We start from the raw sequence: 16,284 nt of genomic DNA on the forward strand, positions 1-16,284 counted from the left end.
AACTGATAAATGAAAGCAGTTATTTACTAGAAAAAGGGCCAGGATGAGATGAGATGATAGCATCTTCTAATAACAACAGTGGATCCAGCATTCTCATATTCCAGCTCTTCTCCATCATATTTTTGGTGATTATCTCTTAGTAGCTGCTTACCATTTCCATCCTGACAAGCATCCATTCCTTTATTCCAATCTCTGTTCCCAAAATCATTACTCACCCTGCACTCATTATACTGATCTTCCAATGCATACTATATATTTCTTCACATCCTCTGGCCTATATACTAACCAACTATATATTTTGTTCTTTTGGCCTCCATCTCACACCAGAAAGCCTCAAATGCACTGCCTCCTTTAACCCTGTCCTTGTACTTCTACTCATGTGGGTCAAAATTCTTTTGCTAAAAATGTGTAAAACAGGTTGTGAATGAATGAATGAGTTTAAGTAGAGGTATTATAGCTGAGTGAAAAATTTAATGTGGTAAGCCGACAACATTAACTTTAGGACTCTGTGGAGATGCCCGAATAATAATAAAGAATGCCTTCTTGCCATTTTTTTTTTCACTATATGTCATCTTACCCTTTATTGTAGTCCTAAACAATCAGCAACAAAAAATAAATCTTACATTTTGCACTTAATCTTAATGTTATTTTGTACAATGAATGCATATAGGTCTGTCATGATAATATTAAAAAATAATTGTGACTGCAACATGTCCATTGGCAGGAGCAAGATAAGCTCACATAATACAAACCTTCAAAATTACGTGAACTACAAAGAATTACTTGATGTATGGCTTCCAATTGGGGGGGGGCGTTAATGGATATCAGAATGATCAATTTTCATACATTAGAAAATTACTTTTCATGATTTGAGTTTGGAAAGGCTAGATGAGTGAAATTTCGTGTTTTATATTTCAAATATTTAAAAATATGAATCTATGAAACAAAAATATATATGAAATATTTATACTAATTTTTCTCATGATAAAATTCCAAACAAACCTCATTAAAGAAATCACCAACCCATTTGGAAATCACAAGTGAGATCATAAGGGGTATTCCTAAGGTGATGTTTCCTGTAGCTTCTATTAGAAGGACTGTTAAGCTAAGTGTCATTCGAACTACACCAGCAAGTGATGCAGCAGCTCCAACAAGAGCAAATTTCCCTGGATGAGCCTGGAAATAAAACATCATTATATAGATCTATAACAACATCTATAAATCTTTTAATTAGAGAAAAGGAGAAAGAGTCAGAAGAACAAAATAGAGCAATGAATGAGAAATGCTAGTGTCAGAGAAATAAGCAACTCTCTGTAGGGAGGACTGCAATATGCAACTATTTGATTATTTGGAACATGCAGAATAGAATGTTAAATGAGTACTTCATTGGTGGGGTGAGAATGATAACAATAGCAATGAAGAAAAGTCAAAGGAAGTATGAACGGAGTAACAAAAGATCTGAGAGAAGCAGTTGCAACAGAAAAAAATGTGTGAGAGGAAAGGTAGCAAGTGAGTTTTCTTGGCATTATATAGTGGAGTTGAGGAAATGGGCAAGGTAAAAAATTTTGAATATGTAATGTTTGAAATGCACTGATGACAGAAAAGAGTCATGTTTAAGAAATGGGGTAGGCATATCTGAACTGGAAAGCATACACATATTTGGAGAGGTTGTTATTGTTCTCTGAGCAATAACACAGATAGTCTAATATGGGGAATGTGGCTCACAAAGCAAAGTGGAGATTGGAGAATAGCAATAAATGGATATGGGGATAATAAGATAGTCAGCAATGTATTGTGTTTTTATATTGACAAGTATCAAGAGCACAAGGAATAAGGGGATGAAGTTTGTAACCTTGAAAGTTTCAGTCTGTGTGAAGATGACTGATAACAGTAATTGTGGAAGTACAAGGATGGTAATTATTACAAGCTTTGGAGATAACTTGTAGCTATAGCATGGAATAAGGAGTTGAGTGGTAAGGAGATAACTGCTGCTTGGGAACTGACAAATAAACACATAACAGCATCAATGTGTGAATATCTTCCAAAGGTCAAAAGGCTGAATTAAGTAGCCATAAAATCGATGAATGAGGAGTTTAAGTATGAAATCTGAAAGAAGAAGAAGAAGGCACTTTGGAGGCAGTACAAGATGAATAATGGTAATAATCAATAACATGAATCATATAAAGAACAAGCCAGGAGAGTGACTCAGTAAGGAAAACAAAAGTGCAGTATGAGCAGAAATTAGCAAATCAGGCCAAAAAAAGCCCTTAGAGAGTTTTTTAGAAATGTGGCAAGTAGAAGGAAGAATGATTATGGTAAGATGATGCTAATGGATGAAAATGGTAGAATGGTAACTGCAGAAAACATTGTTGAAGTATATTCAGTGATCAATTTATAAGGGTATTTCATTCTCATTAGGGTGAACTCATGAAAAAATTAAGTATAGAGAACATAGGAGAGGATGAATTAATTGTGAGTGAGCAGAAGGTATTTGAGGAAATAAATAACCTTGATGGCAATAAAGCAATAGAATTTGATGAACTGGCAGTAGCATTGGCATGCATGTTTATTAAGAGTCTTATAACAGCACAGGTTCCAAGGGAGTGGCAGGTAAAATTATTCCACTGATAAAGAGTGTGCATAAGGGTTGATAAGGCTGTAGCTACAAATTATAAGCCAATCTGTATAAGTGGTGAAAGTACGAGAGAGAGAGAGAGAGAGAGAGAGAGAGAGAGAGATATTAGCAAGAATTAGGATACAGAAATGGCTTGATAACAGCAGCATTCTCTGTGGTTATCAGTATGAGTTTGTTAAAGGGAGATCATGTTTTACTAACTTACTTATGTACTATAGTGTGACAAATGTCTTGGACAAGGGAGATGCATATATACAGTGGTATACTTAGATTTTGCAAAAGCTTTTGATAGACTGTCACACAACAAGCTGTTAAATAAATTGAAATGGATGGGATTGGATAACATACTGCTGGGTTAGACCAATGGCTCTCTGTCAGATAGAGCATCAGGAAGTTGAATATGGGGGTGTAGTATCCCAAAAGAGGAAGGACACTAGCAGAGTGCTGCAGGGGTCTGATTTGGGATCACTGTTGTCCAATTTGTATATTAATGATATTGGGGTGGGTTCAACTGGTGATATGCAGCTGCTTGCAGATGATGCAAAATTTGGGAGAGCAATGCAGAGTCAAGCAGATGTTATGGCTTACAGTAGGCCTTGAATAGATTGCATGAATGGACAGGCAAGTGGAACTGTCGGTGCAACGTAGCAAAGTATAAGGTTTCGAAATTTGGTCTCTAGAGCAAAATTTTGGGTTATATAACTAACAGCCTACTCACAGTAATAAAGTACAATGAGTTTACAAATTTTCATGGTGAAATACACGTAATAAATGAAAGGATTCATGTGGCGGAGCAAAGGACCCACCAGATAAAAACAACAGACTCAAGAAACTGAAATCCGTGTAAGCGATGTGGATTTCCACTGTATCCCTATTAGTCAGTGCGCAGTATGATTTAGACTATGGTAGTATTAAATTGTTGTAAATGGTTGTAAAGGTGTATCAATTATATTAATGTACGTAATGGGACAACTAAGTTAGTTTTTCCCCCTTGTAAGTGTGAGGTTATATCATTCACACACATGTACAGACACATAGGACAACACAAAATCTAAAACGCAATGCTGCCATGTGTCAGCAAGTAGACGAGGAGAAAGAAGTAATTTGTCATGTTTTTTCAATATCAGCAGGTCATAATTTTTGGGAAAAACACTCGGAGGAAGGCAGTTTATAAGAACAAGTATATGGAATTAATGAGAAAGATGAGATGCTGATTTCAATAACTTTGACGTTAAACTGCATGTGGATGCTGACTGCAGTTGCTTGTGTTTACACATACTGACAGGAGAGTAGAAGAATGATGATGAAGTGATATTCATGAAAATATCATAATGCATGATTCAGAAATAGAGCTCTGTGAAAAAGTGACCAGCAAACAGGAATTGTACAAATGAGAAATAGTGTTATGAGCACTACTTCTAACCTGATCATTTGAGTGCTACAAGAGTAGTGCTCAAAGGAACCAGGGAGCACAGGTCATAAACAGGTAGCATCTGTTTGAGACTATCTGAGGTGAAGTGGAGGTTAAAAGAATTAAATATATTGTGGAGTCAATTTGATGACAACTTGATTAAGCAAGAGTGTTCCATAAAAAGAAGATGATGTGGAAAGAATATTGTGAGAAAAAGGATACTGGAGTTATCAAATAATGCTGATGATACAAAGATAGGCATGGTAATTAGGAATGCTGCCAATATGCAGTGAATACAAAATTATTTGAATATGTCAAAAGTTTCAGCAAATGATAATGGATGTCAATTCACTGTTTGTGATCATCAGCAGCAACCATTTTTTGTCTGTTGCTAGACAAAGGCCTCTCCTCAAAGTCCTGAGTTTTTATGTCAGTGAGTTCCAGCAATCTTTTTAATCTCATTCTCCCACCATCTCTTTTGGTGTTCCTATAGCTCTCTTTCCATCTATGGGATACTTCATATATCAACTTTGTGTTCATTTTTGAGTGTTACTTCTTGTAATATGACCTGCCCATTGCCATTTGGATTTTTTTAAGACTGTTATAATGTCTCTCACTCTAGTCTGAGCCCTGGACCAAGTATCGTGCTTTCCATCTTCCTCTAGATAATCTTCAACTTGCTGGTCAATGTTTTAGTCAAAGTCTATGTTTCACTTCCATATGTCATGACCAGAAGTACACAACTATCGAATATTTTTCTTTTAAGGCAGATTGAGATTTTTCCTTTGGGTGCATCACAGTGTTTTACAAAGGCTATCCCACCAAGTTTAATTCTATGTGTAATTTTTAGTTCCAGCCTCCACCATCTACTGTGATCTTTTGTCCTAAGTAAACATAGGAGGTTACTATATCAATTTCCTGGTGCTCCATTTATACTGGTGATGAATTTATGTATGGGATTTTTAGTGCATTTATACATTATAGTTGTTATGTACTTTCTGCATTCAATTCATTGATCGTTTGTTGAAGTTCTTTTGTAGAGTTACCAAAGAGAACAATGCCATCAGCAAATCATAAGTGATTTAGTTCTTTTCCATTAACTATAATTCCTCTGTTTTTCCGATCCAGATTTTTAAAAATTTCTTCTAAGGCTGTTGTAAATTATTATTATTATTAATGCATGACATTTCCAATGAGTCCAAGGACTCATTGCAGGAAAGCAGTCCACTCTACTCCACTACACACATTTCTTCATCTCAATGCTACTTAATTCTTCATCTAAAAAACAACATCACTACCATCCTCAATGTCATCAATTGCCCATCATCACCATCACCAAAAACAGTATTTTTTGTCTGTAAATTAGTGAAAACAGAGAAAAAATTCTGCTTCCTCTGCACGAGATTCACTAACTCACCTTCAATTGAAAAAGCCTATATAAAGATTCCTTCCTCTTGTCAGAATGTGAATTGAATCTGGGTCTTTTCTGATTGAAGAGTATGATGTTCTGTTGCACTACCAAGGTACTTAGGTGAAATGGCGTCTTCCAGTTTAACTCCCTTTTATATAGGAAATTTCATATTTGTTCCTGATTTTATAGATGCAGTTCAAGTTATATATACATATATGACTAAGTATATCAATATACATTTTTTAAATTCTTTGATTTTTAGGCTTCTAAAATAATGCTACAGTTTTCTCTACAGCTGTAGCACAGTTACACCTGCAACTCCTAGTCATCTTTTATTCCTTCCACCTCAATTCCATGGAAAAGACTCATTTGTGAAACATTTCCAAAGGACTATAATCTTCAACAGTTCAAGAACAATATCAACAGATTACTTTATTCCTAACACTGATCTCACATGCTACCTGTTTGCTATAGGCTCTTCCGCCTTCCATTTGAGGGATAAATATATATAGGGTTTTTGCTATTTATTTGTTTTGTTACATATATATGATTAATATATTATATATATATATATATATATATATATATATATATATATATATATATGTTAAAGATACCAAGCTATTTTAAACCTGGTTTTACTCCATTTCCCAAGTAAGCAAACAGACAAATAAGTCAAGTTTACGCCTGCACGTAATGCAAGTCTAGCTGACACTGCAGGTAGTGCAAGACCAAGATAACTCATGGTAAAAGTAGAATAAGCTCTGATCACTAATCTTAATATTTACCCATAATGCAAAGCACATCTCCTGGAGGAGATGTATGATGCTTTGTATTAAAGGCAAGGGGCCACTACCCAGACAGGTTTCAACCTTTACTGAGGTCTCATCAGTGGGAGCCAGGCTAGATATATCAAGATTTTAGTAATACAGAGCTTATAAGTATTTTACCAGAACAAGTTACCATAAGGTGTTTTAACCTTATTAAATAAAAATCTCAGGAGGAGATATAAATGTAGAAAATAAAGGTCTTGCACTACCTGCAGGATCAGCTAGACTTGCATTACGTGCAGGCGCAAACTTGACTTATTTGTCTGTTTGCTTACTTGGGAAATGGAGTAAAAACAGGTTTAAAATAGCTTGGTATCTTTAACATTTATTATACCCAAGGTAAAATACTTTCTACATTTATATCTCCTCCTGAGATTTTTATTAATACATATAAGGTAAAATACTTATAAGCTCTGTATTACTAAAATCTTGATATTTCTAGCCTGGCTCCCACTGATGAGACCTCAATAAAGGTTGAAACCAGTCTGGGTAGTGGTCTGGGCCTTTAATACAAAGCATCATACATCTCATCCAGGAGATGTGCTTTGCATTATAGGTAAATATTAAGATTAGTGATCAGAGCTTATTCTACTTTTACCATGAGTTATCTTGGTCTTGCACTACATGCAGGGTCAGCTAGACTTGCATTACGTGCAGGCGCAAACTTGACTTATTTGTCTGTTTGCTTACTTGGGAAATGGAGTAAAACCAGGTTTAAAATAGCTTGGTATCTTCAACATTTATTATACCTAAGGTAAAATACTTTCTACACACACACACACACACACACACATATATATATATATATTATTTTTTTTAACATAGATTTAATGACTTAAAAAACCGAGATGACTTATATATATAACACACACACACACATATATATATATTTTTTTTTTAATATAGATTTAATTGTGATGATGAGTTTGAGAGAAATATTGTAGAATCAAGAGAAATCCTGCTGAATCCTGTCCATTTAAACAACAATTTGAGTTATAACATCCCAGATAGCCATGCTGCAGTTATTCAATATTGGCATTCAAGTGAGCCTGCACGCACACTTACAATAAACAATGGCACACCTGTTAGAACAACTTGAAAAAATACGTTTTTTTTTGTATCAATTATGTGTGGCAATTTTTACCTGTAATTTCCAGTTTTTTAGATACTTCAATGTTTATTACTATTCTCTTCTTTTAATGAATACCTGATGAAGGCTGTTATAAGCTGAAACTAGTTGTATTATTCTCATTAAAATCTTTATAAGTTATCTCGGTTTTTTTAAGTCATTAAATCTATATTTAAAAATGTATCACAACAACCAAGTAGAAGCCTATGATCATATATATATATATAATATAACATATTATAAATATATATATATATATATATATATTTATATATACACACACGAAATGAGAAATTACTCAAAATAGTTCATTCTATGCAGTTGTCTAACTGTTCATTAAATTGAATATCCGAATGTAGATTCAGTGCAATGCTAAGTTTGAACAATGCTGGATGCTGTCACGTTGTGTTGATCATGTTCACATTGTCGAGGTCTGACTTGGGTATATTTTTTATCAATGCTGACCAAACTTGGTGTAGAATTAGGCCCTGGTTTTTGTTGCATTGCATTGGAATTCTAAGCATGTTTGTAGCTTCTTTAAATTTCCTTATAACAAAAAAAAAAAAAAAAAAAAAGAAAAGAAAAGAAAAAAGCAATCTCTTCTTGAAGATACTAATACCTATACACCTTTACACAGAGATCCCACCTGGCGAGCTCACAATAAGATGCCCAATTGGACTGAAGAACTAAAAAGAACTCTACAATCTAAACACCCATTAGTTCCAAGAATATATGGTGTTCCAAAAATACACAAGAGAGGTATTCCTTTAAGACCAATAGTGGATGGAAGAGACTCTCCTACCTCCAATCTGGCAAAACACCTCACCAGCATAATCTTACCACACATAGGAAAAACATCTTTCATTAAGAACAGTGCACATTTTATGGAGAAGGTAAAGGATATATGCATAGGACCTTCAGACATCTTAGCAAGTTTAGATGTAATCAACCTGTTTACAAATGTTCCTAGAAATGAAACAGTGAATCTCTTTGAAGACCTTTTTCCTCCAGCCATCGTAGAACTTTATAAACATGGCATAAAAAATACTTTTTTCATGTATCAAAATAAATTTTGGGAACAAAAAGAAGGACTGGATATGGGCTCCCCCCTCTCCCCAGCTTTAGCTAACCTATATATGGAACATTTTGAAAATAACGGTTAAAAAAATTATCATAAAAAACCGAAAATCTGGCTATGCTATGTGAACGATATTTTCATCATATTACCAACAGAGGAACTAACTGCTTTCAAAGATTACCTGAATAATATACACAATAACATAAAATTTACTTTGGAACAAGAAGAGCATAAAAAAACTTCCCTTTCTTGATATCCTAATAGAAGTCAATGAAAAATATAATAAATTATCCTTCTCCATCTATAGAAAACCCACCAACACAGGAAGATTTCTTAATGCAGCCTCACACCATCACCTCTCGCAAAAGATAGGTTTAATTAAAACCTTGAGGAACAGAGCTTATAATATTTCAAGCAGAGAAAAACAAAGAAATGAAGAATTTCAACATTTAACACAGATCCTCAAAAAAAAAATGGTTATGAACAGAAGACCATCAAAAAAATTTTGAACACACCTCCTACAATCATCTCACAAAAGCAAGATTTTAAGAATGCAATCACGCTTCCGTACATCAAGAATGTTACAGACCAAATGGCCAAATTACTAAACAAACATAACATGAAAGTGGCTTTTCTACCATTGAAAAAAACCCCCAAACCTCCACATCATCCTTTAAAAAAACCAGGTGTATATAATATTCATTGTTCCTGTGGTCTGCTATGTAGGCCAGACAGGAAGATCAGGGGAAATTCGCATGAACGAACACCAAAAAAGACGTGCAAAAAAGAAGAGAACACAAATCAGGCTTAGCATACCATACAACTTCCACCAGCCATAATGAATCTGTCAAAAAAAAAAAAAAACATTTCTTACATTGAAAAAAATTGTTTCATAAGGAAATTTAAAGAGGCTACAAACATGCTTAGAATTCCAGTGCAATGCAACAAAAACCAAGGCCTAATTCTACATCAAGTTTGGTCAGCATTGATAAAAAATATACCCCAGTCAGACCTCGGACAATGTGAACATGAAAAACACAACGTGACAGCATCCAGCATTGTTCAAACTTAGTATTACACTGAATCTACATTCGGATATTCAATTTCATGAACAGTTAGACAACTGCATAGAATGAACTATTTTGAGTAATTGATCATTTCGTGTGTTTTAACTTTTAGTTACCTTTGACCCCTGAAGATGTAAGTCATATGACTTAAGAAACTTGTTGGGTTGTTTTTTATCGTTATTTATCGTAATAAACATGTGGTCCAATTATTGGAATCTTTCTTAAGATAGTATTGTATGTTTCCCAGGAGTGAAAATAAAGAATGTTAATGAAGTTTAAATTTACAGAAGAAAGAAGTGAGCAAGTTACTTGTTTTGTTAGGTGCAAATGATTTGAAAGGTAAGAAATATGCAATGAGACAGATAGGATATGAAAGCGTTCTTAGAAGAAGCAAAAATGAATAGTAAGAAATAAAAGACTGCGAGTCTGCTGTCTCGGTATGATGGGACAGAATCGACACTCCTTCCACAGGCATTGTTGGCCATGATTGCCAATGAGTAAATTAGAAGATTGTGCAGAAGGAATGTTGTACAATTTATAGATGTGTGGAGTAAATCTGAATGAAAAAAGGACCTGTATGTATGACTGATGGGCTGTGCTTAAATGGTTTTGGAGTTAGATGCTTGGAGAAAGTTTTGTTCAGTGAGAGTGGGAAGTACAAAACCAGGGAAACTAAAGATATTGGGGAGAAAGCAATCAAGCACAAGTCCAGCTACACTTGGAACAAATGAGTGTGAATGAAGGAATGACTATGCGGAAATAGTCACCCCTGGGACAGATAGGTATCAGTGCAGGGAGGAATGTGAAGAGCTAGGTGCAGTTTCCCAGGTTTCAAATCTGAATGGACAGGTAATGACATTATGTAAGCCCAAGGGGATACTGAAATGCATGTACATGAATGCTTGAAGTATTAGAAATAAAGGAGAGAAGTTTTTGGTACTGGTCAAGCTCAACTTGGCCAAAAATTATTGACAACAGCAAGACTTGGTTTGTTATAAGAATCTGAGAATGATGTAGTTACAGGTATGGAATGTGATGGATATTGTATTTTCAGAATTACTCTCAGGAAATGAAAGCATTACTTTCATTAATTTCTGTTTCTTAAATTCTGTTATTATTTTGTCTATGATTATGTTAAATAAGCAGGGACTTAAAGATTTTTATTACCTTGTATGATTCATTTCCTTATATGGATTTTTTGTGTTCTTTTATTTATTTCGTATGGTGATTCAACAGCCATGAGTCCCTATTATGGGGAGGTACAGCACTACCTCAATCCCCTATTTTTTTTTATCTGGGCTTGGGACCGGCATAGCTGACAATTCAGACCTATGGCTGGAGGGATCGTATCAGGTATTCCTGACTGTATCCGTGTGTGTGTGTGCATGGAGTTTGCCTGTTTTGCAGGATGAAAAACCCCAGCTAAACTCAGGAGATAAATCCTGCTGTCCACGCCCAAGACCAGTAACTTGGCTATGACTGAGGAAGATCCTTAAGTTCCTCTCTCTTCGCCAACAGAAATCGAACCTAGGACACAGGCATATGCTTGTGAAGCACAAAGCCACTAGGTTAACTGCACAGACATTTGTGTTCTGATATCTTATTATGCATTCCATTTTTATGTATCTTTGCAGTGATGTGCAGTGATATATGTCCTAATGCTAGTACTTTCAGTACATTCTCTAATCTGATTCTATCAAAAGCCTTCTCTAAGTCAATGAAACAGATAAATGTTGGTTTGTCTAATTCTCTTTTTCTTTTATTTGCTTTATAACAAACACAGCATCATTACATGATCATCATTATCCCTTATGGAATTTGTTGTTCATCATTATAATTTAGTCATGATTCTAATTCTTCTGTAATAAATCTAGTACATATGTTTTGGGTCAGTACAAAGTAAGTGTATTCAATAGATTTTGGGTTCAGATATTGTTCTCTTTTTAAATATCGGTATTGTAATATTCATTCTGATTTTTCACTGGTAATCTGTCTTTTTTCAAAGATATGTTTAATTCAATTCTCATGTTTTAAATAATTTCTTTACTGCCATATTTTAACATTTTATAATAAATTCCATCAGTTCCAGATGAATGATTTCCAATTCCTCAATTTTGAGATGGCTGATTCTATTAAATTATTATTTATTTCAATTTCATCTCTGTTTTAGTTTTCCCACTGTTCTCTTTCTATGATTGGTATATTTATGTATTCAGAAATTTCATTTCTTTCATTTTGGGACATGAAAGAATTACTAAAAGTAGCAAAAGAAAACGAGAGAGTTAAGATAGTGAGTCTATTGCCATGGTATGAGAAAAGAGTGGTGGGAGTTTGTGGAGTGAGTTTCATGGGTGAAAGGATTTATACAAAATGAATGGTTTGCATCTGAATGGATTTGGTTTTCAGAGATCCGAAAAGGTGTTGTTGAATGAAGCGAAAGTTGATGTGCATAATCAGGGAAACTAACGCTTTTAAGGAGGGGGTGGTAAGCTATTGAGTGGATATACAGACATCAGTGAGGCAGTTGACTGTAAGAATGTGTATAATATGCCTAAGTTAGTACCACTGGTAACAAACCAGATGGGATAGTTAGTATAAAGCGTCAGGATAGCGGTGGGCCTAAGGGGCTTTTACACTTTATGTACACTAATGCCAGGAGCATTTGAAACAAGCAGGAAAAATTTTGGCATTAGTTGGCTCATCCTGGTCAAAAGTTATTGGCATTATTGAGAAATAGGCTAACAGAAGATGATATAGTTAGTGGGATAGAATGTGAAAAGTACAGTGTTCAGAGAGGATAAAGAGAACAGAATTGGGTGGGGGGAAGGTTATTGATGATAGCTGATGAACTGCAACCAAAGAGAGTAGAAGTTCAACAGCAGGCCAGTGAAAATAGCACATTTGAGGCTATCTGGAATAAGATTGAGGCCTGCAGAACAAAACATACAGTTGGTTGCAACTATAGACCAGGAGATGGAAAAGATGATGGAGATATTATGCATTGGCAAATAGACTCAATGAGTGGAGGACAGGTAATTATTATGGCTGATTTCAACTATGAGAACATACATTGGAAAGAAAAGAGGACACATCAGTGGAAGGAAATAGAATTTATGCAGTTACTAAGGGATAATTACCTGAGACAGCATGTGATGGAATATACTAGGCATTCGAGAGTGCTCAATCTGGTAACTGTAATTGAGCATTTGTCTATAACAAATATGACCATGTGTCCACCAACCAATGAGAGTGATCATATGGCCTTGACCTGGGAGGTGGCTAAATGTGTGGAATTTTCAGTTAAGATGGGATATACGTGGAATTACAGGGCTGGTAAGCATGACAAGATAAGGAGACTACTTGGATCGTTGCCAAGGCATGTAAACCTGCAAGGGCTGGATGCTGATAGTGCATAGGAAATGGTAAAGGAGTGTTTGAGGGAGATAATGGTACACTACATACCTACAGTCAGAAGGGAGTTAAATGGATGAATATCATCATTCAGGAGTGGACGTTTATTGAGTTTTCATAACATTTTATGGCTATCGTTTCTGATATTCTAAGCATTGTTTCGTCATCTTGTATATCTGTTGTTTAATTGTATAAATGTTGTTTAATTTGTATATAAATGATATAGGAAACGGCTTAAAGGGAGATATTCAGTTGTTTGCTGATGATGCAAAGTTGTGTAGTGCAATAAAAAATCAAGCTGATGTTGAAAGTTTGCAGGAGGATTTAAATAAGCTGGTAAAATGGGCAAAAGAAAATGGATGTCAGTTCAATGTGGAAAAGTGTAAAGTCTTGCATTTTGGGATTAAAAGATTACCAGCTGTGTACTACATAGATGGAAAGGTACTCCAAGAGATTGATGAGGCTAGGGACTTAGGGGTATTGGTAGATAAGGAGATGAAGTTCAGAGGACACATTGCTAAGGTGTCCAAGATTGCACATAGGATTACTTGGTTGTTGAGGAACACACTGACATCCAGAGATAAAGAGGTTATTATTCCCCTTTATAAAGCATTGATACTTCCACATTTGGATTACTGTGCTCAGGTCTGGTCACCTGGATTCCTTAGAGATGAGGAGGCTGTGGAGAGGGTTCAGAGAAGAGTGACCAAGTTGGTGAGTGATATAAAAAATGCTCCCTACATTGATAGATTGAGAGCTTGTGGATTGCAGAGATTGGCTGATAGGCGAAGAAGAGAGGATATGATAGAAACATTCAAATTACTAAAAGGTTTTTATAGGATTGATGCAGGGGAAATGTTTCAGCTGTGTGATAGTGATGGAAGAACAAGAGGTCATCTCTGGAAATTAAAGAAGAGTGTGGTTAACAAAGGTGTCAGAACAAGGTTTTTTGCCTGGAGGGTGGTGAATGAGTGGAATTCATTGCCTGACTTTGTTGTGAGCTCTTCATCTGTAAATGAATTCAAGAAGAGATATGAAAGATATTGTTTTGCTAGTTTGGGTCTCCCGCGATGAGTCTACTGACTCCATGGAGATACCCGTAATAATAATAATATCTAATATTATGGCCTTATCGATTCACAGGGTATGTTTCTGTTCAAGGGTGTGGACTGCTAGTTCAGTTTTTCCTGTACTTTGTATACAGTTTTTCTTTTTGTTGCTGTGTTTTTTATTGTTTAAATGTTCTTATTGTTTTTTATTGTTTAAATGGAATAGGGGTGTTATAGTCATGTAAAAAACGATAAAATGTGACGAAAACTCAATGAACGTCCACTGACCTTACATTATCTCTGAGAGTTGGAAGTTCCATAATATAAAAATTAGGTCACAACTCCGACCAATAGGAGACAACACAAGCACACCAAAGACAGAAACAACTAGCCATGACATGACATGAGTTCCGAAGACGACGCACTGTCGAAATGGCTCACACCTCGTTACTCCCACCCCTAACTTTTTCTCATTTGTGTTTCCCCCCACTAGGAAACATAAAGTCTATCATACCACTCCTTAAACTCATTGACCGTTCTCACTCTCACCACTCCATCAGGCAATGCATTCCGTGGTTCAACCCCCCCCCCCCCTTAAATGCAAAGAAACCACTCCTCACCCTCTTGCTCACAGCTTTCTTTTGTAACTTCCAGGTCTGGCCCCTTGTCATCACTCCTCACTATTCAACCAAGTGAAAGAACTCCCCAGTGTGAACCCTGTAACCACCTCTCAACAGTTTAAAAGTCTCAATCATATCACCTATCCTTCTATTTATCAAACTCTGCAGTCCACATTCCCTCAGCCGATCCTCATAACTAATATTGTACAATTCTGAAACCATCTTTAATTAATCGTTAATTTATCCCCTTCAAATCCTGGGGACCAAATCTGAGAACAATAGTATAAGTGTGGTCTGATCAGGGTCTTATACAACGGAATAATAACTCTTTTATCTCTGTAGGTCAGCATCCTTTTCAGTATTGCAACAATTCTCTGTGTTACCTTTACCACCTTCGCAATATGTCCCCTGAATTTCAGGTTTATATCAATCATCAACCCCCCCAATCTCTTGTCTCCCCTACTTTCTCCAGTACAACTCCTCCAATAGAGTATGAAGTGTCCCAAACCTCAAGACCTTACATTTTGCTGCATTACACCGACACCCCCATTCATTTGCCTATCTGTCTAGCTTATTTAAATTCTCTTGCGGGGTTACACATCTGCACTATAACTAATAACCCTTCCCAGCTTCACATCATCTGCAAACAACTGAATATCCCCCTACAATCCACTGATATAAAGGTTAAACAATATAGGTCCCAGTACTGAGCCATGTGGGACCCCCCCACTTGAAACCTTCTGCCTCCTCGAAACTGCCCCACATGTGCTGCAACTTAAATATCAGCTTATCATGTGGCACCCTGTTGAATGACTTTGCTAAATCCAAGAAAATGGCAGTATATGCTATTCCCTCATCTACTGCTCTTGTAACTTTATAATAAAAGGCTAGCATATTACTAAAACAAGAACACCCCTTAACAAATCCATGTTGACTCTCACAGATAATATTATTGTCATCTGCCCAATGCTGCATACGGTCCCTTACTAATTTCTCCAAGATCTTAACAACTACTGATGACACACAAACTGGCCTATAATTAGACACTTCCAGTCTGCTACCACCCTTATGCAATGGCACTACCTCACCTTCCTTCCATTCCATTCCATGGGCACCTTTCCCATAGCCAGACTTTCATCGAAAAGCCAGGTCAAAGGAGCTGTCAGTTCTTTAGCACATTCTCTGAACACTCTCATTCTCTTATCGATGTTATGAGTTCAAACGAGTACAAATAAGTTCAAAGCAAAGTATGATAGATACTGCACAAATGTTTAATAGTTATTAATATGTTTAAGGCCTTCTCTGTAGCAACAATAGCAATAATAATAATAATTATCCATACTTGTTTCTGTGTTTCATAAAAGATATATTCCAGCTGTTTAGAATAATCTTACAAATATTTTGTTACTGATTTTATTTTATTTTTTATTCTTTTATATTCTTCATATTTAGTTATTTGAGTTTTATCTTGTAAATGTAAAATTAAATTCTGAATATTTTTTCTGATAGTGATTTTGTTTCTTTAGTATACCAGGGATTTCATCTTACTTTGTATTTTCCAGTTTGTTTCTGTCCTAACGCTTCATATGCTGCTTGTTCAATGCTCATATTGCATATTTCCCAATAAGAATTGTATATCTTCT

At 35.6% G+C, this 16,284-nt stretch overlaps 1 protein-coding gene across 1 annotated transcript in view; it reads right to left on the reverse strand.

The window, feature by feature from the left end:
* The window catches only part of LOC150108970 (H(+)/Cl(-) exchange transporter 7-like), a 501,264-nt gene that overhangs the window by 189,639 nt on the left and 295,341 nt on the right, over positions 1-16,284 (reverse strand). The window contains exon 14 of the mRNA XM_090401344.1: positions 1,003-1,176. Within this exon, the coding sequence (XP_090257470.1) occupies positions 1,003-1,176 (174 nt within the window). The remainder of the gene's footprint in view (positions 1-1,002; positions 1,177-16,284) is intronic.

Source organism: Typopeltis vanoorti, chromosome 2 (assembly GCF_054136105.1).
Source record: "Typopeltis vanoorti isolate ZY-2024b chromosome 2, IOZ_Tvanoo_1.0, whole genome shotgun sequence".
NCBI classification, from domain to species: Eukaryota; Metazoa; Arthropoda; class Arachnida; order Uropygi; family Thelyphonidae; genus Typopeltis; species Typopeltis vanoorti.